Source organism: Protopterus annectens, chromosome 7.part0 (genome assembly GCF_019279795.1).
Source record: "Protopterus annectens isolate FY-2018-M chromosome 7.part0, PAN1.0, whole genome shotgun sequence".
Classification (NCBI taxonomy): Eukaryota; Metazoa; Chordata; order Ceratodontiformes; family Protopteridae; genus Protopterus; species Protopterus annectens.
The window spans coordinates 882847070-882873759 of NC_056739.1; the positions used below are offsets into that span (position 1 = coordinate 882847070).

At 42.0% G+C, this 26690-nt stretch overlaps 1 protein-coding gene across 1 annotated transcript in view; it reads right to left on the reverse strand.

Moving 5' to 3' along the window:
* The window catches only part of LOC122806764 (sorting nexin-1-like), a 1692021-nt gene that overhangs the window by 1101456 nt on the left and 563875 nt on the right, over positions 1-26690 (reverse strand). The window contains exon 6 of the mRNA XM_044077461.1: positions 22047-22188. Coding sequence (XP_043933396.1) covers positions 22047-22188 — 142 coding nt within the window. The remainder of the gene's footprint in view (positions 1-22046; positions 22189-26690) is intronic.

The following is a 26690-nucleotide window of genomic DNA, read 5'->3' on the forward strand; positions in this document are numbered from 1 at the left end:
GAATGTTATGTACCATTTCCTGAACATATTTCTTGTCTAAAAGTTCATCAGAGGACAGTTTTTTGGTTAACTGGTCTAGCATAAATTCTTGATACTGGATCATATGAAATTGACAGTTCAAGGCCCTAGCTGAAAGAGTAGCAGAAGTGTAAGCTTTTTTACCCCATCTCTCTAAGGACCTGGATTCCCTTTCAGAGGGGAGGGGATTTTTGGCAGAGGTAGTTGCTACAGCCTTAGGCCCCTGGGAAATAGTCTCAGGATCTGCAAAAGGAGCCTTGTATAAATGGTGGTGTGTGTCCGGGACCCTGTAGTACCTATCGGGCTTAGCAGGGGCCGGAGGTAGAGAATCAGGAGCAGTACAAGCATCATTAAATGCATCATCTACAACAGAAAGAACTGGAGGTATAGCTAAAGGCCTATGTTGTGGTAAATGCAAAAAGGTTCTAAGCCTTTTTCTGGAGTCTGAAAAATCTTGGCCCTGCCACTGAAATTGTTCCCTCATAGCATGCAAGGTTTCCCCAAAGGAAAATTCCTCAGGCGGAGAGGCAGAAGGGATGGACTCTTCAGCATCACAGTCTTCCATAAGGGGAAAAAGGAGCCTCTGGAGGGTCTGTATTATCTGATTCATCAGAGGAATCATCTGTGGAAACTGGCTCAGGGGGCTCTGCTCTAGGCCTCTTCTCTGGAGGTGGGTGAGAGGCCCTGTCTGGGTGAGGTTGGGATCCCCGGATTAAAGAAATGAGATCCTCTGCTAAACTAAGCATTTGGGAACTGGAGCTAGGCCTGTGAGAGGGGGTCTTAACAGGCACTGATTTAGTAACTTTAGCTGCTTTAGCCCTGGCAAAGGCCTTAATGGACATGGCTGCAGGAGGCCTAGCAGCTCCACGTGCAGGGGTTGAAATATCCAAGGGAATAGTGTCAGATAATTCCTGAGAAACCACAACAGCAGGTTGGATTTCAGAAGCAGATTCCACCAGGTTGGAAGAGGCCTCGGTAGAAGGTAAGTTATCGGCTGAAGGAAGAACCGCTTGCTCGGTTTCAGCCGAAACAGAGACACTCGCGGTTGGCTTAACCGCAGTTTCGGCCGAAACCGCGGACCGCGAGTGTCGGTCCTTTTCCTTGCGTTTTTTGGATATTTGCGAAGTCGGAGGATCCGACGGCATAATATAAGCAAAATCGGAACCGAAAAACTGCTCAGCAAATTCCGACCGACGTCTAAGCGTCCGTCGGTTAAAAGAAGCACAGGCTAGACAAGCTGCTACGTCGTGGTCTGGGCCTAAACAAGGTAAGCAGTAAGAGTGGAAATCTTTATGAGGTATTTGTTTCCCACAAGTTAAACAGTTATTCACTTTTTCTGACATCGGCTGAGGCAAGAAAGAGTCCCCAACGGGGTACTTAGCTTTTTAGAAGTCTTCGGTAGTAGTAGAAGTATTCGGTAGTAGTAATCTCTGGTTCTGACCGACCGGCACTTGCAAACAGCTTCTGCTTCGGGCGCCACGCGGCAAGAAAGACGGAGGAAAATGGCGTCGGCTGATGCCTTTATACCCGAATAACTGCAGCAATGACCTCGGGTGAAGTGCGACACCAGCCGAAGCCAGACCCAGACTTTGGAATCCGGCCGACCGAAGGGCTGCCCGACGACAGGACAACCCATTTGTAAGGACTGCAGATGCATCCTTGAAGGACATCAGGGTTTTGCAGGATGTCAGTATTGAAACCTGCTCTAGCCACGAGACATTGCCAGGTTATAGCTTTTTGTAAAGGTGTGCACATGGCCGTCTCTGAGATGGTCTGGGTAGGGACAGCAGTGGTAGTTGCCCCATGCCTGGTCGAGTGGGCTTTAATATGCCCATGTAACTTTTCCATGGTGTGAATAACAGAACTTAATATTGTTAGCTATCCATTTTGAGATGGTTTGTTTAGAGACAAGCTTGCCCTGTTTAACCTCTGCAAAAACCACTAGTAATTGCTCTGCTCTATTAAGAGTTTATGTCCGGTCTACATAGTACCTGAGCTGCCTGTGCACATCCAAGGAATGAAGGACTTGCTCTTCCCTGTTCTGTGGATTTGGGGAGAAGACTGGATGGTGGATAGCCAGGTTTAGGCAAAGTTCTGATACCGCCTTAGGCATCAAGGATGGGTTGTGCTGAGGATTACCCATATCCCTATGAAAGGGGTGAAATATTCTTTATACATGTGGGCTTGTAGCTCTAAAACCCTCCTAGCTGATTTGAAAGCTAGAAGAAAGGAAGTCTTCCAGATGTTCATGCTCCATATCACTGTAGTGTTCTGTCCAAATCTGCAGGGTCCCTGGACTCCAGTTCTGCTGAAAAGCCTTTTATGGCCAAGCAGACTGATGAGAGCTCCCTCTGATCTACATGCAATTTTCTCTGCCAAGGTGTCCAGATTTATGCACTTTCAGGGAACCTAAGTGGGCCCACCAAGCCTTGTATGAACTGTCTGAGATGATGGTCTTGTCTGCTTCATGTAAAGAGAAATTTGCCCTAGGTTCTGCTGTACTGTATTTTTCCACCACAGAAGCTCCTTCAGGCACGAAAGGAAAGGCAGTAGGGTTGTCCAGTGGTTGAGAATACTGTTCCCAAACATTTTTAAAAAACAAGTTTTCTCATGTGCAACTTTGCACGTGAGATCATGAGAATGCAAGAAGCCATGCGCCCCAGAAGGAAAGCGGTCTTGTCCTGGTGAAGGAAGGCTTTCTGCTGAACCAAATCTATGAAGTTTCCCAGAAAGACCATGCTTGTTTGAGGGCGAGTGTCTGACTTTTGAAGAGAAGTGAGACCCGTTTTCTCAAAGCAGTCCATGGTGACCTGCTTGAGGTCTAGGGTGTCTGCTATGGATTTTCCCTGAATGAGACCGTTGTCCAAGTAGGGAGTAAATATGAACTCTCAGAGCTCTGCAATGTGCTATCTGAGCAGCTAACATTTTGTGAAAACTATGGAAGCAGTGGAAAGTTCAATAAAGCTCAGAACTGGAAACAAGAGCCTGCTGCTACAAATCAAAGGTATTTTCTATGACTGTCTGCTATGGAGACATAGGGGTCTAGAGTCTTTTAGGATTACAGTGACCATGAAGCCATCTTGGAAAATAATGGGCAGCAGTTTTTTTGCAAATGCAAGCATTTTGATCTTTGGGATGTTGAGAATCTTGCTTAGCTTTGAGAGGTCCAAGGCAGACATCTATGTGACCTCCTTTCTTAGCACTAGAAGGATCCTTAAGTAGAAGTCTTTTTTTTTCTCTTGAGCTAGAGAAACAAGCTGAATGGATCCTTGGTGAATTAATTCCCAGAAGAAAGGTGGCAAGAGGAATTCCTGCTTTTTTTGTGATTATGGAATGTATTTCTATGAAATGGATTTAATACCCATTCTCTTGGATACTGAGAACTCACTGGTCCTTGATGACGGTTTTCCATTTGGTTAAGGAGAGTGTCTTGCAAATGAGGGGTGGAGGGGAGGATGGGTAGGGATATAGGTGGCTGGGATTGAACATGGTCACAGTAGGTCTCTGAGCTGAATGGACTCTGATGCTCACCATTCTGTACGACTGTTCAGGCTGCCATATCCTGGACTGTCTAGGTCTCTTGCCATGAGGAGGCCTCCCTTGTCACGTCTGGAGGAAAAGGCCCAGGCTTTTGAAGGGTAATTCCTAATGTACCTTGGTGATGGAGCAGATAAAATTCCTTCACAGTTTGTATTTGTTTTCCTTTTGTTTATCCAGCTTCTCAAAAGCTTGTTCACCTGGAGGGTCAAAAAGGAATTCCTTGTCTAGTGTAGCATCCAGTAGTTCAGACAACTTGGGAAACTGAAACGGATCCAAAGCAGTGGATGATCTAATAAACGAAGAACCAGCAGTCACAGGACAATAAAAGTTTATTAAATAAAGCACTTTTCGTCTGCAAACATGTGCAGACTTCCTCAGACAATACACACTTGTGTCTTAAAAGCTTAAATAGTGCTAAGCTCTTTGTTGGTAAACCTATTAACCAATCAAACAAAGAGTAGCCCTAATTTGAAATTTTAAAAGTTGAGTTAATCTCATTATTAGGTTAAAATCTATAAATAAACCACATACAGCAACCATATGGTTATAAAGCACCATAGTCTTCTAACCACTCTAAGCTGAAAAACATTAACAACTCATAAAAATATAATAAAATAAATAAATACAAAAATAACTAATAAAAAGTATTAATAATAACAATACATAAATGCGAAATAAGTACATAAATATGTTATCTGGACAAATTTTTCAATTTTAAAAGGCTGCTAATAGAGCAGCCGTCATTCAATCCAGGTATCACATATGCATTTAATCTGATCTGCCAACGTAGTTCAGACGCTTCCAAAAATAAATGTGTAGGAGCCCCTCTCTTGTTTTCAATTATCTGATCTATCACTATGAATCTAAAGTGGTGGTCCTTGTGCTGGATAATGTGTTTGGCAAGTGCGTTTTCAGATTTTTCTTTACTAATTGCGTATTGATGTTCGTAAATATGCTCTCTTAATCTACGCTCAGTCTTGCCTACATAGAATCCTGCACATTTTTGGCATTGGGCTAAGTATACGACCATCCTAGAATTACAGGTACATCTACAATGTATGTCAAATCTGATGTTATTAATTACGAATCTGTTAGATTCGTAAATATATCTGCACTGGTTACAGTTTTGACATTTAAACATACCCGGTGTTCGTGTGGGCTTGCCATCAGGTTGCTCTAACGATGATTTCAGGTTTTTACCTCTCCTGAAAGTGACTCCAGGCCCGTCGCCCACCTTACTAAATACTGCATAATTGGAACGGAAGATATTCCAATTCTTGATAATAATTGGGAAAGGCCCTGTGAGTGCTGACATTGATATTTTCTGTGTTAACCCCTCTATGAACTTGTCTTTTGTTTCAGCTACTAATTCAGTGACTGATTTAGACAACAGCTTGAATTCCTTGAATGACCGAGATGTGAGACCTGTAATCTCTACTAACCAAATAGGGGACTTCAACATTTACAATTTTTCTTCAGTTCCTATCCCGAATGAATTAGCAGATTTTCTATCTAAAGGGCATACATATGTTCCTTAACAAAAGCTAGACTTAGTAGGGACCATTATTGACATTAAACTGTTTACCCGCAAGTTGAACTTCAACTTGCTTTTTGATCATAATACTAATAGTAACACATATAATAACACCATGAGAGTCCCTAGTATGTTTAACCCTCCACTACATCCCTTAATTCAATCTTTTGAAAATTTGTGTGAACTGGATTTAAGGGATAGAAATTTGCATTCATTAAATGTAGGAACAAATGACACATGTAAGGAAGAAATGTTATTGCTTGAATTTGTGAAATTACATTGCTTACGTATATGTAAACCAGACAAAGGAAGGGGAGTCGTAGTGTTCGACAAAGTTGATTACTTCGACAGAATGCTTGACTTACTTTCTAACGAGTCATACTCTAAGTTCTAGGTCTGAAGTCACTAATGCTTATCGTAGTATTAAAAATAATTTAGACGAAATGCTCTTTGAAGGTAGATTAGACCAAGATCAACATAAATATCTTACCACTCTATTTCCAAGATTTCCTTGTCTCTTTGGGATACCAAAGATTCACAAGGACCTTTCTAACCCCCCCTATGCGTCCATTAGTTGATGGAAGAGGATCTCCAACTTATCCCTGCGCCAAATTAGTTGACACTATATTACAGAAATACCTGCAGGATGAAGAACAAATTTGTAAAGATTCTTGGTCCTTTTTAGCAAAAGTAGGGGAGTTCACTTTTAACAAAAATTACAACTTCTTGACAATAGATGTCAAGGATTTGTATACTTGTATCCCTCTACAGTTAGCAACTGAATGGGTGGCCTTTTTTCTTAAAAATAAAGGCGCCCCTACTGATGAAATCTCACTGGTCCTTGAACTTTTAGATATGATTTTATTTTATTTAACAACTACTTCATACTCGGTGAGAATTTCTATCTTCAAAAAACAGGGGTCGCCATGGGGTCACCCTGTGGGGCCAGCTTGGCTAATATTGTAATGTCGTATTGGGAAAAGGAGAAAGTATTGAATAATCAAATACTTATGTCTAAGATCAGGCACTATACACGGTACCTGGACGACATCTTCATTTTATTAGAGGGCAGTGAAGATGATAGTAAATTGATCTTGGATTTGTTTAACAAGTCTACCGACTTTTTGTCTTTTACCTCCAATTTTAGTGTTAATGCTACAGCATACTTGGATATTTGGCTAGTGAAAAATGAGGATTTGAATAGATATGTTGCCAGCATCTATAGGAAGCCTACACACTCTAACTCCTTCCTCCATTTCAGTAGTTGCCATCCCAGCTACCAAAAAAGGTCGGTAGTTAAGGGGCAGCTTGTCAGAGCTGCCCGGATGGTGAGCCTTGAGGAGGACTTTCTTGACGAATGTAAAACTCTCATGAATATGTTTCTTCATAGAGGGTACCCTTCCAACTTACTTGAGAGTTTAGTAAAAGAGGTCACAAACAAGAGACGGAATGGTACATACCAACCTATTCTTAAGACTGTTTCACATTCCGAGTCTGGAAATATGGTAGAACTTTTGCAAGTTGACCGCCCAGAACCAGATCTTAACACAAATAGATTCTTCTTGACATATTGTCCTAAAAGTCATCTTATTATGGACATTATTATCAAGAATTGGAATATCTTCCGTTCCAATTATGCAGTAATTAGTAAGGTGGGTGACAGGCCTGGAGTCACTTTCAGGAGAGGTAAAAACCTGAAATCATTGTTAGAGCAACCTGATGGCAAGCCCACACGAACACCGGGTATGTTTAAATGTCAAAACTGTAACCAGTGCAGATATATTTACGAATCTAACAGATTCGTAATTAATAACATCAGATTTGACATACATTGTAGATGTACCTGTAATTCTAGGATGGTCGTATACTTAGCCCAATGCCAAAAATGTGCAGGATTCTATGTAGGCAAGACTGAGCATAGATTAAGAGAGCGTATTTACGAACATCAATACGCAATTAGTAAAGAAAAATCTGAAAACGCACTTGCCAAACACATTATCCAGCACAAGGACCACCACTTTAGATTCATAGTGATAGATCAGATAATTGAAAACAAGAGAGGGGCTCCTACACATTGATTTTTGGAAGCGTCTGAACTACGTTGGCAGATCAGATTAAATGCATATGTGATTCCTGGATTGAATGACGGCTGCTCTATTAGCAGCCTTTTAAAATTGAAAAATTTGTCCAGATAACATATTTATGTACTTATTTCGCATTTATGTATTGTTATTATTAATACTTTTTATTAGTTATTTTTGTATTTATTTATTTTATTATATTTTTATGAGTTGTTAATGTTTTTCAGCTTAGAGTGGTTAGAAGACTATGGTGCTTTATAACCATATGGTTTGCTGTATGTGGTTTATTTATAGATTTTAACCTAATAATGAGATTAACTCAACTTTTAAAATTTCAAATTAAGGCTACTCTTTGTTTGATTGGTTAATAGGTTTACCAACAAAGAGCTTAGCACTATTTAAGCTTTTAAGACACAAGTGTGTATTGTCTGAGGAAGTCTGCACATGTTTGCAGACGAAAAGCGCTTTATTTAATAAACTTTTACTGTCCTGTGACTGCTGGTTCTTCGTTTATTAGATCATCCACTGCTTTGGATCAGTTTCAGTTTCTCGGTTTGTGTTTGCTTTATTTGGAGTTCAGACAACTTGACCAGACAGGGGCTACATCTTGAGTTATGCATGTCTGCGGATAACAGAACCTGTAAGCAGTTGCTCTGCAAGATGCATCTAATGTCTCACAGCCACACTTTAAGGAGCATCTGAAAACACGTAAAACTTGTCCAGCTGTCTCCTGAATTTCCTTTGATAAGATTCTACCTGCAACAGAGTCCACCTTAGCTAGAAAATTGTCCTGGAGAGATTCAAGATACTTAAGCATTTGGAATTGGGAGTTCAAAGCTCTCATTGTCAGGGTAGCAGAAGTAAAAACTTTTTCCCCAAATCTGTCTAATAGTCTACTTTCCATATAATTACATAAAGGATGTCTGCTTGGTCCCTTAAGTACACCTTTTGTGAATTCAGTGGAGACTACTGAAGGCTCACCCTTTGGATTTTTGTAATGGTGCTTGCAAGATTCAAGCACTCTGTAAAACCTGTCTGGGTTCCTAGGAGCAGGAGGTAAACCATCTGGATGTAAAGCAATGTCTTCAAAGACATCATTCAGTACTACATGCACAGGAGAGCGCGTCACTGGCCTGGAAGAAGTCAAACTTAGCAGTTCTCTGTAATGTATTTGAGCCTGAGAGAACAGTTTTCTTTCTCAACTGAAAACCACCTTCATTTTATGCAGGTTATTCCTGAAGGGAAGGTACTCAAGGGGAAGGTAGAAGAGAGGGTGTCACATTCTGAATCTGGGTAAGTTTGTGGTGGCAACTGCCTAGAGTAGGACAACCCCTTTTCATCTTCTATGCTAAAGGAATTTTCATCTTCCTGAAAGGCCACTTCCCTGCTTTTTTTGGATGGGGAGGTTTCAGAAGCATAAGTATGGGAGAGCTCTATGGATTTCATAAAAGCCATGATTTCCTGTGCTAATTTTAGGAGGTCTTGGGCTAAGGTCTGAGAAGAAGTGGTTGGAGGTGGGGGGTTCACTTTATTCTGGGTGTCCATTTAAAAGGGCTGACCTCAGGTTGTGGCTGTCTGACCTCCACTTCGGTTAATCATTCTGTAGTCGAGGTAGACAATGCATCTCCCAATGTGGACATCAGAAGCGGAGGCCTGCTGGGTGACAGACTTCACTCAATTGTGCACCTTAACATTTGTAGGTAGAATGGAGACTATGGCTGCCTCCCGAGGGGCCACATCAGAGGGGTCAGGCCTAGGAGTCACCGGAACAGTGGGCTACGGGGCTGCAAAGGACCTCACCTGGGGTTGGTCAACTTATGGACTAGGGCTGGAGCTTCACTGGAAACGTCAGGGTCCTTTGTTTATTTTTCTATTTCTTTGGAATTAAACTAGCCTACTCTGGAGTTTACAGAGGTCCTGCGTTAGCAGTGGACTGTGAAACAGAAGACAAAGACCATATATGAACAGCTATCTCATCACAATGGCTAGGGTTTATGCACAGAATTTCACAGTCACAACAATAAAATATGTGCTGAGGCCCTAAGCAGAATAGGCAAAATAAGAGCAAATCTAAGTGGGATTTGCTTCCAACACTTCACCTGACTACTTTGAACATTATACTGAGAGAGAAAGTTCTCCAATGGGGTACTTAGCTGACTGGAAGAGGTGGTTTTCCTAGAAAAATGAGCTAACCAACAGACAACAAGCATCATGAAAGTACAGTTGTGTACACTTACCATAAATGTGGATGTTAGAGTGTATTCACTGTTGCAGTCATTACATTTGGGTAATCTGCTTGCAGGTTGCCCTCAGTCGGCCTGATTAAAGTCTTGGGCCCTGCATCGTTTGCTGTCCCTTCTTCCATGACGTCAGGTCGTCGGGGGTATAAAACATGCAGCTGATGCAATTACATCAGTATATCTTGCCCCAGATGTTAGGTGCCACACTAATGGGGAACAAATAAACATAAAAATACAAAGGTATACCTCCAACAAAAAGCAAATACACCAAAAAGGCTTTTAAGCATAGTAAAGAAAAGTAGAGGTATAGCCAGAAGAAGTTAGGGGGCTGGAGGGAGGGTAACCAGGACTGCAACAGTGAATACACTCTAACATCTACATTTATGGCAAGTGTATACAACTGTACTAAGTTCTTCATGTTTCACTCTTGCAGTCATTACATTTGGGTAGATTCCCAAAGCTATGGTTGGGAGGAGGAGTTTATATAGCATTAGGGTCATCTATAAGGCCCTGCAAGACAGCAGTGGCAAAGCCAGCTCTGGATTTAGAGAAAATTGGCAAATGATAATGCTTGGTGAAAGTATGTACAAAACTCCAGGTAGCAACTTCTAGGATGTCCCTGGTAGGAACACCTCTGAGAAAAACTGCAGAAGTAGATGCAGCCCTGGTGGAGTGAGATCTGATCCCCTGGGGGATAAATTTTCCATGGTGCTTATAGCAGAAATGAATGCAATGGCTTATCCATTTAGAAATTGTTCGTTTTGAAATAGCCTTCCCCTCTGCCCCTGCAGCAAATGCTACCTGAAGTTATTCAGATTTTCTTCGAGGTTAAGTCCTGTCCAAGTAGAATCTAAGTTGTAGGTGCATATCCAAGGAATGTAGAATCCGTTCCCCTTTGTTCTCTGGACAGGGAAAGGTGGTTGGCAAATGAATGGACTGATTAAGAGCCACACTGGATACCACCTTGGGCATGAAGGATGGATCGGTCCTGAGTGACACCCTGTCCGCATGAAAGATGATGAAAGGCTCCACTGCCATAAGGGCCTGTAATTCATATGTCCTTGTAGCGGAAGTGATTGCTAAAAGGAAAGCTGTTTTCCAAGAAAGAAATTTTAAGTCTGCACTAACAATACAAAGTTAAGGTCCCAAGTACGGGTTGAAGCTCTCCTGGGTGGTCTCAAATTTTTGGCCCCTCTGAGGTACTGCTTGAGCAGAGGATGAGAGGAGGGGAGGTTCTGTGTTATAATGAGCTGAAATGGCTGAGGCGTGGATTTTAATGTAGGAAAAAGACAGGCCCTTGTGAAGCATCTCAGTTAAGTATTGCAAAATCTGAGGTAAATTGGGCGCTGCTGTGCTCATCCCTGGTGGTTGGTTCCAGGCAGAGAATCTTTTCTATTTTTCAGCATAAGATTTTCTAGTACTAGGCCTCTTTGCCTCTAAGATGACATCCATCACAGGTTTGCTGAGGGATAAGGGTGAGTTTAAGTAATTAGTGAGGCTGCAAGGTACAATGTTGGAAGCTGAGGGCGCAGAATCTGGTTCTCCCGCTGAGAAAGCAGGGAAGGGGTCTGAGGCAGGTGCCATGTAGATAACTGCTACACACTGCACAGGAGGGGGTACCAGTGTTGGCGCGGCCAGTCTGGAGTAATCAAAATCATCCTTGCTTTATCCTGTTTTGACTTTTAGTAGAACTTTGGAGAGCAGAGGCAGCAGGGGGAAGGCGTAGACTGACAGGTTTTTCCAGCTGAAGGACAGAGCATCCACTTTCTAGACTTGTTTGTGGCGAGTCCTTGTGCAAAACTTGTCCAACTGGTAGTTCTGGGGGGAGGCAACTAGGTCTATGTCTGGGCTCCCCCATTCACTTGTCAACATGTTGAAAATCCTTGGTTCTAGTTTCCACTTGTGTGGGTCCATGAGGTTTCTGCTTAGTCCGTCTGCCAGTGTACTTCATTTTCCTGGCAGGAATTGAGCTTGTAGGTGCACTCGGTAGCTCAAGGCTGTGCTCCACAATGCCATGACTAGTCTACAGGGGGGGGTAGGAATGTGTCCCCCCCCCCCTGCTTGTTTATGTACCACATAACCGTGATGTTGTCTGTCTTTACCATTAGTTGTCCTGGAAGAATGTAGTCCTTGAAGGCTGTCAGAGCATTCTGTACAGCTAACATTTCTTTTCGATTGATATGTAGGTGCATTTGACCTGGGTTCCATTTGCCCTGAATGTACTTCCCTGCCAGGTGAGCCCACCATGCATAGTCTGATGCATCAGTTGTTAGGGTTTGGGCGGCAGGGGGGTAATATGAATGGTAGTCCCTTGTTTTCATAGGCAAGATATGATAGGAATCATTGTTTCTAAGCTGTGAGAATGTTGACTCCATAGGCTTTTTAGATACCACTGTAGTTTCCTCATATGCAGTCTTGCACATTGAATTAGAAGAATGCAGGAGGCCATGAACCCCAAAGCTTACAGTATTTGTCTTGCAGATAGTAGGGTTTCTGTGGCCACTTGTTTGAAAATAGGTTATCAAATGAATTTGCTTTTCTGGCGTGAAGTAAGCCATCTGGGAAGTTGAATTCAAACTTGCTCCCAGGAATGCAATTTGTTGACAGGGTACCAGTTGCGATTTCTTTTCGTTTATGGTGTACCCCAGACAAGTTAGAACCCTTTTTACAAACGCCAGATTATTCAAAAGTATGCCCTGGCTTTCTGCCTGAATTAGACAATCGTCCAGGTATGGGTATATTTGAATACTTCTTTGCCTGCAAAATGCAATAACTGGAGCCAGGCACTTTGTCAATACCCTGGGCGCAGTAGACAAGCCAAAGGGCAGTGCAGAGAATTGATAATGCGTGTAGCCTGCTTTGAAGCGTAGGTATCTTCTGCAAGATTCCCCGATTGGGATGTGCAGGTATGCTTCTTTTAAATCTAGTGTTGCCAACCAGGCATCTTTGCCTAGCATAGGAAGTAATTGAAGAGTCAGCATCTTGAATTTTGGAATCTCCAGAAAGGTGTTTAGAGTAGACTGGTGCAGGATTGGACGCCATGATTTGTCTTTTCTGGGTACCAGGAAAAGTCTGGAGTAGAAACCTTGTCCCTTTTCCTATTCTGGTACCAGCTGAATAGCCCCCATGCTTAAGAGAGAAAGTACTTGTTTTTGAGCCTCTGCCCACTGATTTGGGGGCAGGTCCGGCCACCCATTTGGTGTTGGCAACATGTGGAAATGAAATCTGTATCTCTGGGACACTATTTAAAACCCATTTGTCCTGGGTTATGAGTTCCCAGTTCTTTGCATGAAGAGCAATCTTTCCCCCCAAAGGGGCGGTCAGAAGACAAGTGCTTGGAAATTTTAAAAGGAAGTCATAAAGACTGTTTACCATAGGGGGGTGTCTTGTTATTCCCAGATTTGGAAGTGGAAGTGGAAGTGGAAGTGGAGCCCCCCCCCCCACTGCTTAGTTCTGATAGTCCTCTGGGACTGAAACCTGGGGTTTTTGCTGTGTCTGGGTTTGGCTTGAGAAGACCTGGAAGGGGCTGGAAAGGACCAGTTCTTAGTAGGCCAGTGCCTACTAAATCTAGGAGGTTGCACTTGTAAAAAAATCTTTAACAGTTCGCATAGATTTAGCTTTATCTTCCATCTTTTTAAAAACTTCAGCCTTGTTGTCAAACAGGCAGTCCTAATTTAAAGGAGCATCCAACAATTTAGCTTTAACATGATCAGGCATAGATTGCTCCTTAAGCCAAGCATGCCTGCTAAGCACAGACCCAGTAACAGCAGCCCTGCAAGAGGCCTCTAAAGAATCAAAACCACATTGCAAAGTATGTTTTCCAACCTGTTCAACAGAATGCATTAAGTCCTGTAAATCTTTATTTTCCACACAGTCAGGAATCAACATAATTTTCTGTTTAAGCAGTCCAGTGACATGTTGCTGATATTTTAACATATGAAATTGGCAGTTTAAAGCTCTGATTGCCAAGGCTGCTGAAGTATAAACCTTTTTACTCCATCTATCCAGCGCCCTGGAGTCTCCATCAGAAGGGGAAGGATGTTTAGCAGTAGAAGCCTTAATGCCCTTGGGCCCCCGAGAAATGGTCTCTGGATCTGAAATAGGATTTTTGAAAAGGAACTTATAGGACTCAGGAACCCTGTAGTATCTTGTCAGGTTTACTAGGAGCAGGAGGCATGGAATCAGGGGCCAAACTGGATTCCAAGAAAACATCAACAATGTCTAATACAGGAGGAATAGCTGAGGTAGAAGGAGGAAATCTCTAAACCTCTTTTTTAAATCAGAAAATTCCTGGCTTTCACAGTGAAAATGCTCCCTTAAAGTATGTAACGTTTCCCCAAAAGAAAAATCCTCAGATGGGGAAGCAGAGGGAATAGAATCCTCTGCATCAGAATCCTCATAAGTAGGTAAGGACAAATCCAGGTCGTCAGAAGAAACAGAATCCTGATCAGAAGATTCATAATCAAGCTCAGCTATAGGCCTCTTGGGGGGGGGGTTTGACTACCCGAGTTCTTAGATCTTCAGCCATTTTTATCATTTTTTTTTAAGCATAGGGGCCTGAGCATGTGGCCTGGGCATCGTTTTTTAAGACATGGATCATGATTTAGGCCTTAGTAATGAAGGAGGCATCGAATTAATATGCAAGTCCGTAGGGCTGAATACACCCTCAGAAGACTGTCTGCACAGCGGCTCAGGACCCATCCAAGGTAGAGACATCCGCGGGTTCCATAGTTGAAGTATCTCGCGGCATACCGGACTCTGAATGGGTCTCAGTAGAGGCCTGCGAATCAGAAGTAGCGGGTATCAGGGGCGGAGAAAGCGCCTCACTGAGTACCGGCGAACTGGCGACAGGCTTAGGAGAAGCATCCTCAGTAGTTTTGGACCTCGGCAGCCTGTCTCTGTCGTTATCTTTGCGTTTTTTCGGAATCCCGGTAGTCAGATGGCTAATTGATGACATTTCTGGATAATTAAACCGAGAATCGAAATATTTAGAGGCAAAAATATGCCGACGAGGGATAGTGCACTGATTAAATAAAGCACAAAACTGACAGCAAGATACGTTGTGATCAGGGCCTAGGCAAGGAATACAGTACGAATGAAAATCTTTATGAGGTAATTTGCTTTCCACAAGTAATGCAATTATTAACTTTTACTGACATTGGTAAGGAGTAAGAAAAAAAAGTTTCCCTAACGGGGTACTTAACTTTAAGTTGAAGACTTCGGTTCTGAAACTCGAAAACGAAAATTTCAGGAGTCTCGGCACTTGTGAACTGCTTCTGCTTCGGGCACCGCATGGCAAGAAAGACTGATGTAATGGCGTCTGCTGCATGTTTTATACCCCCAATGTCCTGACGTCATTGAAGAAGGGTCAGCAACTGACGCAGGACCCAAGACTTTGTTAAACAGGCCAACTGAGGACAACCTGCAAGCAGATTACCCAAATGTAATGACTGCAAAAGTGAAACACGAAGAACATCACATGTGAAGTGCATCGGACAAGCAAAGCTAGAAAGAAGTTAAGATGGCGCCAGATGCTCTTTTTATACCCTGACATTCAGGCGTCAACTAGTTAGGGATGCTGCAGACACTCTGGAAATTGGGCTGGTCATGGGCTTCCGTATGGCAGGAAGACCCAAGAATCAGTACTGCAACACAGACTATGAAGAACATGTATCTATCTAAACAAGAATTCAAAATTTCAGCTTTAACATCCCCAGGTAAATTCTGAGCATATAACTATGCAAATCTTCTCATAACAGTTCCAGTAGCAGCTGATCTGGAAGAGGCATCAGCAGAACCATAAACATACTTCAAAATGAGTGTCTGGTGACTTGAGACATAGCAGTAATAAATGAATTAATGGAAAATTTTCCCTAAGAGGAGGAGAAAATAGCTGTAATGTTCCTCATATTCTCAAAAGATGCAATCAAAAGTTAACATGCAAGCTTGTCAATTAAAGAGTTTTGAAAACAAGTATGGCAGAGGAATACACTTTTTTTTCCCAAAATCCATCAAAAGCTTTTCCATTCTTATTAGAAGAGGAGGGATTAGCTTTACCAAATGGTTGATGATCGAAGGAGTTTCCAAAGAATCACTGCAGGGTCAGAACTGGGATTACATAATTAGAAATCTAACACACTGGAACTTCAATCTACTGGCTTTCTTAGCAGCAGACGGCTGGCTGGCTGGCAGGCAAGCTATAGGCTGCAATAAAAAATATTCTCTAATGCTGAAGTACAAGAGGAACAGGAGTGGGTTTAGGAAATTTCATATGTAACAAGTCATATTTTTTCAAGGATACTGGAATTGCATTATACTCCCACTAAAACAATTGGTCAAGTCTAGACATTGTTTCAGAAAAAGAAAATTCTTTTAAAGGACTATACAAATAAACACACAGAATCTGAATCAATTGTCTGTGTACAGAAAACAGTTGTTGCCTCCACATCATTTCCCTGTTCATTATACTGCTAAACTTCAAAAAATGAAAAATTTATTTTTCTCTTACAAGTAAAAACAGAACGAGAAGGGTCAAGAGTCTGGACTAAACCAAGAGATAAGTCAAATAAATCATCCCTAACATAACAGACAGGGGAGGATAACTTTCTGCTTCTTTTTTACATGAATTTTCACAAAAGCAGACAAAGTCCTGTCAGACGCACCCCATCCGAGGAGTGGAGGCATCCCACTTCAGCTAGGCAGAGAAGCATTCCCTGCTTCTTCCTCCAAGACTAACAAGACTGATTCTCCCATAACCACCAAAGGCATTCCAAAAGCCACAGGGGACATGTCAGCTCCAGATTACTTGGAAGTTAGGAACTATGCCACTCGCTGAACCAGCACGGTGATAAAAAAAATAATTTTCTAAAGGAGCACAACTCTCCCACACAAGACGGCTACAGTTCATGCACACCTACTACTTTAATTTTAACTCACGTAATCACAAAATTAGCAATAAGGAAGCTTCATCTGAACTATTAAAATCATTCGCACCATGACGCACAATAATAAAAATCCCTACAATCACAAGACATCCAAACTGGAATAAAGGAGGCAATTCTAAACAGCATCATGATTCTTCAATAGCTATTTAACACTCTAAAGATAAAGCCCTAAAAAGTACAGTTTTGTACCTACCATAAATGTAGATGTTCGAGGATCCACATTGCTGCAGTCCTAACTATTGGGGTAGTCCGCTGTCCAGTCGGCCCGAATACCAGAGTATATGGCTGACGTCGGTCAGGGCGCATTAGACTGACGTCAGTACGTCAGGGTACTAATGCGCATGACCGACGTCATATCCTCAGTCTTTTCTTGCCCCAGATGTCAGAAGACCCTAAAAAGACAAGGCCCAATATACCTGCACCAAAAATATGTACAATATATACAAAAATATATACAAAAATATCAGCATATAACCTCACCTACACAACCACCCCTAAACACAGAGGGAAGGAGGGAGGTAAATTGGACTGCAGCAATGTGGATCCTCTAACATCTACATTTATGGTAGGTACAAAACTGTACTATGTTCTTCATTCCACATTGCTGCAGTCCTAACTATTGGGTAGAATCCCAAAGCAGAGGTAAGGGAGGCTGGCAAATCATAAAGAAGCAGGAGCTGACAACATGCCTTGCAAAATAGCTGTGGCAAAACCAGCCCTAGACTTAGAGTAGAGAGGAAGGTGATAATGCTTAGAGAAAGTATGCACTGAACTCCAAGTAGCTGCCTCCAAAATATCCTTAGTTGCCACCCCTTAGAAATGCTGTTGAAGTGGCAGTAGCCCTAGTGGAATGAGGCCTAATCCCAGCTGGAATCTCCTTGCCATGATGGGAATAACAAAATGCAATGCAAAACCCAATCCACCTAGAAATAGTTTGTTTTGACACAGGCTTGCCCTGAACTCAAAGCAAAAGAAACAAACAACTGCTGAGACTGCCTAAAATCCTTAGTCCTGCTTAAATAATAACGCAATTGCCTGTGTACATCTAAAGTGTGCAAAATCTTTTCCCCTTTATTTTGGGGGTCTGCATAAAAAGTAGGCAAATGAATAGTTTGGTTTAAAGCCACACTAGAAACCACCTTAGGCATAAAGGAAGGATTAGTACGTAATGATACCCTATCCTTATGGAAAATCAGAAAGGGCTCAACTGCCATAAGGGCCTGCAACTCAGACACCCTTCTTGCAGAAGTAATAGCCAACAGAAAAGCAGTCTTCCATGACAAGTATTTCAATTCAGCAGTAGCCGCAGGCTCAAAAGGTTGTAGAGTAAGTTTTTCCAACACAAAATTGAGATCCCAAGCAGGAGTAGGAGCTCTACGTGGGGGTCTTATATTCTTTGCCCCTCTAAGAAACTGCTTGAACAAAGGATGCGAAAACAATGGTGGGTCACAATCATAGTGAGCTGAAATTGCTGCAGCATGAATCTTAATGGAAGAGAAGGACAAACCTTTGTCCAATAACTCAGTAAGATATTGAAGAGCCACATTCAAATTAGGCTCCGAAATCTCCAAATTCTTTGCTGTACTCCAAAAGAAAAACCTCTTCCATTTTTCTGCGTACACTTTCCTTGTACTAGGTCTTCTAGCTTCCATAATCATATTTAAAACTTGTTGAGGAAGTTGAGACCTGCTGTGTTTCAACACAGAATATGCCAGGCTGTTAGATGAAGAGAGTGAAGCTTGACATTGAGCAGATGACCGTCCTTCTGAGATAACAGATGTGGAATCAAAGGTAAAGGCCATGGAGGCTTCCTTACCAGACTCCTTAGTAGTGGGTACCAGTGTTGCCGAGGCCAATCTGGAGCTATTAAAATCATCCTTGGCTTGTCTTGTCTGACCTTTAAGAGCACCTTTGGAAGAAGAGGCAGAGGTGGAAAGGCATACACATGAAGATTTTTCCAACTGAAAGAAAGAGCATCCACTTTCCAAGCTGTGTGATGAAACCCCTTTGTGCAAAACTTTGGCAGCTGGTGGTTTAGTGGAGAAGCGAACAGATCTATGTCTGGAGTTCCCCATGACACTGTCAATTTCTGAAATACATGAAGATCCAGTTTCCACTCGTGGGGATCCATGATTTGTCTGCTTAACACATCTGCTAAGGAGTTCTGTGCTCCGGCAGAAACCTTGCCTGAAGAGTTAGTTGCAAGCTGAGCGCAGTCTCCCATAAAATCATTGCTTGCCTGCATAGAGGATAAGAATGTGTTCCCCCTTGTTTGTTGATGTACCACATGACAGTTGTGTTGTCTGTTAGAATCAACACCTGCCCTGGAAGAAGTAACTCCTTGAAAGCCATTAATGCAAACTGGACTGCTAACATCTCCTTCATGTTGATATGTAGATGCTGTAGTCTGGCAGGCCACTTGTCTTGTATCCACTTTCCATTTAGATGAGCTCCCAAGCAATGTCCGAGGCATCTGTCGTTAAAATCTGACTCGCCTCTGGCCGGGTCACAGAGAGTCCCTTGTTTAGGTGACATTCCTGAGCCCACCACAGAAATTCTTTTTGAAGGCAAGGTATTATTTGAATGACAGTGTCCAAATCCTGGCAGTGCTGTGTCCATACATTTTGAGATACCATTGCAGCTTCCTCATATGCAGTTTGGCATTGGGAAGCACCAGAATACAAGATGCCATGAACCCTAATGCTTGAAGGACTGTCCTTGCAGTCAGCACGGACTGATGAGATAGTTGATGGAAGTAAAGGGATAGACTCTTTTGTTTGTCCGGGGTTAAAAAGGCCATCTGGGCTGCTGTATTCAGTCTCACACCCAGAAAGCACATGTCTTGAGAGGGTACTAGACTGGACTTTATTTCGTTCACAGAATACCCTAGGCATCTTAGCACTGCTATAACATATTCCAGATGCTGTAGAAGGTCTTCCTTTTCTTGAGCCAGAATCAGGCAGTCGTCCAAGTAAGGATAGATTTGAATTCCTTTTAGCCTGAAGTAAGCTATCACTGGAGCCAGAACCTTTGTGAATACTCTGGGCAGTAGATAAGCCAAAGGGCAATGCAGAGAACTGATAATGAGAATTTCCAGCTCGAAAACGCAGATACTTCCTGCAACTTAGTCTTATAGGCACATGAAGGTAAGCTTCCTTGAGATCTAAAGTTACCATCCAGTGATCTTTGCCCAGCAGAGGTAAAAGCTGTTGTAACGTCAACATCTTGAACTTGGGAATGTCCAGATAAGTGTTGAGGATAGATAAATCCAAAATTGGTCTCCACGTGTTCCCCTTCTTTGGTACTAGGAACAGGCGAGAATAAAATCCTAGGCCCCTTTCTGATACAGGGACTGGCTGAATGGCCCCTATTTGAAGTAACAGAGAAATTTGCTTGTGAGCCTCTTTCCTTTGTGGAGGAGGAACGTCTGGCATGCCTTTGAAAGGGGTCAATGTATGGAAATAAAACCTGTAACCGTGGTGAATGATATCCAACACCCATCTGTCTTGAGTAATTAAATCCCAATTTTCTTTGAAAAGAGACAGTCTTCCTCCCAAAGGAGCTGCCAGACGAGAATCTACTGGCAGCTGAAAAGGCAGGTCATTGGGTCTGTTTACGAAAGGACTGACCCCTGCCCTCACCAGAAGTCTGAGCAGGTGAACTTCCTGTTCTAGGCCTAAAAGAACCTTGAGCTCTGCCCCTACCACGTCTAGACCTACTCCTAGACTGGGTATCATAAGCAGGATATGTCCATCCCTTAGTAGGCCAATTTCTACTAAACTTCGGTGGCTGCACCTGCAAAAGATCTTTAACAGTTTGCATAGACTTAGCTTTGTCCTCCATTTTCTTTAAAACTGCTTCCACAGGCGAACCAAACAACACATCAGACTGTAAAGGAGCATCCAAAATCCTTGTCTTAACATGCTCAGCTAAATTCTGATCCCTCAACCAGGCATGCCTGCGAAGAACAGAACTAGTGGCAGCCACCCTCGAGGAGGCCTGTACAGCATCAAAACCACATTGCAAAGAATGCTTACCCACTTGTTCAGACACATGAACTAAATCCAGCAACTCTTTACACTCAATACCTTCCGCCAAAGCATCCACCTTAGATTTCAGTTGTGAAAGGAGATAATTTTGATATTTTAGCATGTGAAACTGACAATTCAACGCCCTCATGGCTAAAGTGGAAGAAGTATACACTTTCTTTCCCCATCTATCCAAAGCCCTTGCCTCTTTATCAGAGGGAACAGGGTTGTTAACCACAGAGGCCTTAACACCTTTAGGTCCCTGAGAAACAGTTTCCGGGTCTGCCCTAGGACTCTTAAAAAGATACTTATGAGCTTCAGGCACCCTATAGTACCTATCAGGTTTAACAGGAGCAGGAGGCAAAGAATCAGGGTTCAGGGAAGCCTCTGCAAAAACATCTTCCACCACATTCAACACAGGAGGTATAGCTAAGGGCCTATGCTGGGGTAAAAACAAGAATTCCCTAAGCCTTTTCCTGGAATCAGAGTAATCCTGGCCTTCCCATTTAAAGTGCTCCCTCATGGAATGCAGAGTCTCTGAAAATGAGAAATCCTCAGGAGGAGAAGCTGTAGGAGTGGAATCATCCACATCAGAATCAGAATAAGGAGGATACTCCTGCAAATCTTCCGCAGAAGACTCAGAAGCCTCTGAACACTGTTCAAAACTATCAAACTCAGGTTCCACCCTAGGCCTTTTATCAGGAGGGGCCATAGAACCTCTAATCATAGTAATCAAATCTTCTGCCATTTTAAGCATATGTTTCTTAGGCACAGAACCTGAAGTGCTAGGAGAAGCCCCCACTGAAGCTAAACTTGGCCTACCTCTCAAAGAAGTTTTGGACACAGAAGGAGAGGCCCTAACTACCTTGGGAAGAGAGGGAAGAACAGTTACCTGAGAAGCCCCCTCAGCCTGGCCTACCTCCTGAGAAGGCACATCCTGTAACAGTAAAGTCTCTGCCTGAGACTCCAAAGAAACTCCTGGCAAAACCTCTGGCTCCACTGAGCCTTCTAAAGAACCGACGGCCGGGACTGCCGGTTCATCAACCCTAGGCTTCGCTGTTTTGTCCTTGCGCTTCTTGATCGGGCGTCGGGGCATCCGACGGCATTTTATAATTGCAACGCTTCCCAAACACTAACCTGGCACAGTCTAACCTTCTCTTAATAGTGCGTTTGTTAAACCTAGCACAAGAGCGGCATCCAACAACGTCGTGCTCAGGCCCTAAACAAGGTATACACAAGGTATGGTAATCCCTATGAGGTATCTGTTTCCCACAAGAAATACAGTTATTCACTTTTTCTGACATCCGGTAAAATACTGAGGCAAGAAAAACCAAAATGTTCCCGAACGGGTACTTAGCCAACTCTGATTCGGTCTGAAACTCCGACTTCAGAAAATTTCAGAACGCCAACCTGCACTCGCAAAACTTCTTCTGCATCGGACCATGCGGCAAAAAAGACTGAGGATATGACGTCGGTCATGCGCATTAGTACCCTGACGTACTGACGTCAGTCTAATGCGCCCTGACCGACGTCAGCCATATACTCTGGTATTCGGGCCGACTGGACAGCGGACTACCCCAATAGTTAGGACTGCAGCAATGTGGAATGAAGAACATCTGAATTACATTCAGGTTAATGACTGAAGGTCAGATTTTCCTTACCTAGTATACTTTTCTCTGGAGGTGGTGGGATTATAAGACCAGCAGAAGCATGTTTTTCCATGAGCTTTTCATATAGGCCCAAGAAGTCACTAAATCTTCTCTTCACCATCATTTGCTTATGTCTAAACATCTGTAGTTCTGTCTAAACAGAAAGAAAATATATAAAAAAGTGAATGTTTAAACTAATACAGAATAACTTTTACTAATCAACCACTTTGTAAAAAACTATACTCCTATAACTGACCATTTTTGTTTTTTTCCTTACCTTTTAAAATACTCTCTCCAAAATGAAGTAAAGAATTCTGATGAACTTCTCAGGGAATGACAGTGGAATACTTAGACTTAACACAGCCTTAGAAATGTGCTTCTAGCTCCAACGGAAATGGGTTAACTGCATCCTAAAATTGAATATGAACACTTTTCTCTTCCACAACATTTATTGAAAGCCTCATCTGTACAAAAAAGAGCATCTTGATGCTGGACTGATGCTTTTAACAATATTTTTTTATTTGTTGTTCATAACTACTATGTATGTCATCCTGAGTAAAGTTAATGACCACACTTAAGATCTAACCAATATTTTGGAAGTGACACAGATTGTGGACTTCTAATTACCACTTTGGCTTAGATTTGGCACATCTCTAATGTCTTGATTTTCCCACAGACACTGCCATACAAGACACACATAACCAGCTGTAAACCATGCAAAACAGGAAATCTTATTTTTAATGGTAAATAATACAGTTATGCAAGGTACGTTTAACAACATATATTAGAGGAGGTCACTTTAACAGCAAACATTTGGATAGGATTTGTACAGTTCAGAGTCCTGACAGACCACTTTAGTAAAATTTCTAAAATTCTCCTCAAAGATGTGTGATCTTGGAGAATGTCACATTGAGTAAAGGTGTACAGAGGCAAAGCCCCTTGCATAAAAGCTGTGTAGGGCTTGCACCACTCTTCACATATCTAATCAGATATGTTTTGTTCAAACAGTCCAAAATGATCAGGACTTAGCAGATAATGACTGTATCCCTTTTTTCTGGTCATAATGTAGCTATATAATGGCATATATTGCCTATGGAGGAACCATCATACGTCTTATACTTGCTTAGACTCTAACTGGCATGAAGCTCCTTATAAGTTTTGATTTGTTCCATGTTCATTTCATTTATTGGTCTAGAATTTCACATAGAGATAAGTGTATGGAGTAGACAAACAGTTGAGCTTATGCACTATAAAATCAATGTCTTCTCAAAATAACTAAATAAGCCTAAAACCACATGCAATTTTAAATATATGCTTTATTCCTATAAAAAATGTGCAAAATCTAGTAGTAGTTATTTCTACTTGGATAAAAAATACACAAGTTATTTATAATCAAATAAAAAGCATTACTATAAAGTTGTATAGCGGCTAAAGTATTGTCATGGATCTAAAAGAAGATACAAAACAAGCCAGTAACAAATTTGCTACCTATTATGAAGACAGATGAACAACAATTTAAGACATGGTCTCATAATTCATACCACTGGGACCAATAATGTAAAGTACACAGACTACACTTCTTTTATCTACTACACAACCCCGAATAAATATTGGTAAACAATGGCAAAAACAGAGCAAGTAGAAATATGTATGAATATAAATCATAAAAAATAAAGTGACGCATGTCCGTAATACCATGCAGAAAATAATTACAGTTTCCTTGGGCTATGATCCCAAATGAACCACATCCAAAACAGCTCCCTAGGGAACCACAGAACAGAGTTACAGACCCTGGTTCCCAAGGTCCTTTCTCTCACTTGGCTTTGAATTCAACAGTGCTAAATCATTCACAGCAACTGCAATGTAATCAAGCTACTGCATCCTCACAGGCATACAGGCAAATTCATCTGCTTGCTCACACACATACACAAGCATATCCAAGAGAGGATTAAAAAAAAAAAAACTCTCTTCCTCTTATTAGCAGTACATCTATCAGCCATACACAAGCATATCCAAGAGAGGATAAAAAAAACCCTCTCTTCCTCTTATTGGCATTACTTCTATCAGCCAGACTAAGTCTGACAAATGTTTGTTACATTCCGGTGTTAAACAAGCCAAACAAAATGCAACAACTCAAAGTATTGTACTGCTCTCAGCATCAGCAGTCTGGTGCAATCAGAGACCGATGTCAACATTTAGTCACCAAAGGGCAGTAGTTACTTTTATTAATCAATAAATAACTAGCAATAGACAAAAGAAAGTAAAAGTATTTGAAAAAATACACAGACAAGGTACAGTTTTGCAAGGAGGACATACAAAAATGAAAGTTACATAAGTACCATAACCCTACATCTGTGCAGACTTCTGTATCTCAGTTGTTGTATTATGCTGGATCAGATCAGAAGCCGGTAACTTTCAGACTTTTGGATCCAAGGCTCAAGCTCCCCCCCCATCCATAATCCCCCTCTGCCCTGACAATTTCTTATACAGAGTTTGCCTGCCTAAACAAATATCAACTCCTATATTATACAAGCAAAAAAGGGTCTGAAATGACAACAAAACGGTTCAGGATTGTAAGTAAGACAAGGCTCCAGGCAGGTCCAGTATGGCCAAGAGTCCAAGATAATGACAACTTCGCAGGGAGGTGATGGGAGAAAATCAGAGACAGACTGAAGACAACACAGATCAATCGTTATGTTTACCACATAACGTTCATATCCAATTATGTCTTTTCCATCCATCTCAACTGCTGGGACAGAGTCCCAAGCTACTACAAACTCTGGAAAAACTCATGGAATTATGTTCCCAAAAATGGTGGTGCCAAATTAATCCATTGACCTAGACTGCAAGTGCAAACTGTAGCAAGAAATAAATGTGTGAACCACCATCAATACAAATTCTAGAAAAGAAGGCTGTAGAAGTAACAGTCCTAGAAGAGCGAGTTTTAGGTTTGTGAGGCAGAGTCAATCCTGTGGCTCTATCAACAAACATAATGCAACGGGAGCAACCACTTGGACAGTGTGACCTTAGAAACACCAGTTCCCAATTTAGTTTTAGAAAAAAAGAGAAATTTGATCAGAGTTTCTGAAGTCGCTTGGTTTGGAGCAAATGCAAACTTATTTGACTATGAAAATCCAAAAAGTGAGAGACAGATTCACCATTGTTTGAGAAACTGGGAAAGAAAACTGGAAGGTTTATTATCTGATTTGAGGCAGTGTCAGAAGCAACTTTGGGAAGGAAGTCAGCACTGATTCGAAGAGGATCTATCTTTTTGAAAGACTAAATATGGTAGCTTGCATGACAAGACATGAAGTTCTGAAATTGTCCTTGCCAGGGTAACTACCACCAGAGACAGACTTTTCCAAGAAATTAATTTCAATTCCACCATATCTGCAGGCTCCAAATGGGGTTTCCTCAAAGCTTGAAGCAAAACAGTAACATCCCAAGGTGGAGCACGATTCCTCAGAAGAAGCAGTAGGATAATCTCTCACTGAGAGCATCTAAGGCCATTTTGTGGCAAACAAGAGTATGGCCTTCAACTTGAAAATTCTAAATGGCTATCAAATAGAGTAGCTAAGTCCTGCATAAAAAAAAATCTACCAAAAAATCTACAATCAATAAAAAGAGCATCAAAAAGGATCCAGACCACTGGAAGATGCCCAGATGGAAATCTTTCCCTTGCTTTTATAAACTACCAGGTGGAAGGTTTTTGAGATGACAAAATGAAAACAGGAGATGGAAGCCTGGAATTTCTGTCCATCATTGGAAGTGGAGTTTACCAAGCGATCAACTTTAAGGCTTTTATGTCTAGGTGATACTTGTTTGAAAGGTGAGAGATAAAATCTGGAAGAGGGTCCAGCACCAGGGAAGAGTACACCAAATGAGGAGGCTAACAAGGATAATCTTTGCCTTGCATCCAACTGCTTTCTACAGAAATAGGATTATGAGTAGAGTCAGCAGATATGCATAAAGGAGACCCAGGGGCTAAGTGTGGACTAGAGCACTCCTCAGGGGCTCTTCCTTCCTCCTTGTATATCAGGGAAAGATAGCTGCTGCACTTGGGACTGGATGGGGATAGAAATAGATCACAATAAGGCTACTCTCAGTGGCTGAAAATCACACAAGCCAATGACTAAGGCCACTTGCAGAGCAGAAGAATTAACCTGCTTAACTTGACCACCAATACATTGGACTTCAGTACTTTGTGATCATAACACATATCTAAGGAAGACAATGCCCATGCCAAACCATCATGGCCTCCCAACAAAGGACAGGAATGGGTCCCTCCTTGTTTGCTGATTCACCAGACCATTGACATGATTGTCTGAACAGCAATCACAGAGCTGGGGAGGGGAGTCATGGAAGCCCTGCAATGCTAAGATGACTGCCCTCATCTCCAGAACATTTATGTGAATACTGGACTCTCTGAAAACCACATGCCTTGGACAGTCTGTTCCTCAAAATTCACTGCCAGCCCAAAAGGGAAGCGTCCATGGTTACCACGGCTACTGGGGGAGGGACAACAAAGTGACAACCTAGAGACAGATCTGTAGAACACAGAAACCAGTGAATATTACATCTGCTAACCCCTTGAGTCTGACTGCAAAGTGAACAGGATGGTGAAGAATCAACCAATGTACTGAGATTCTCACCTAT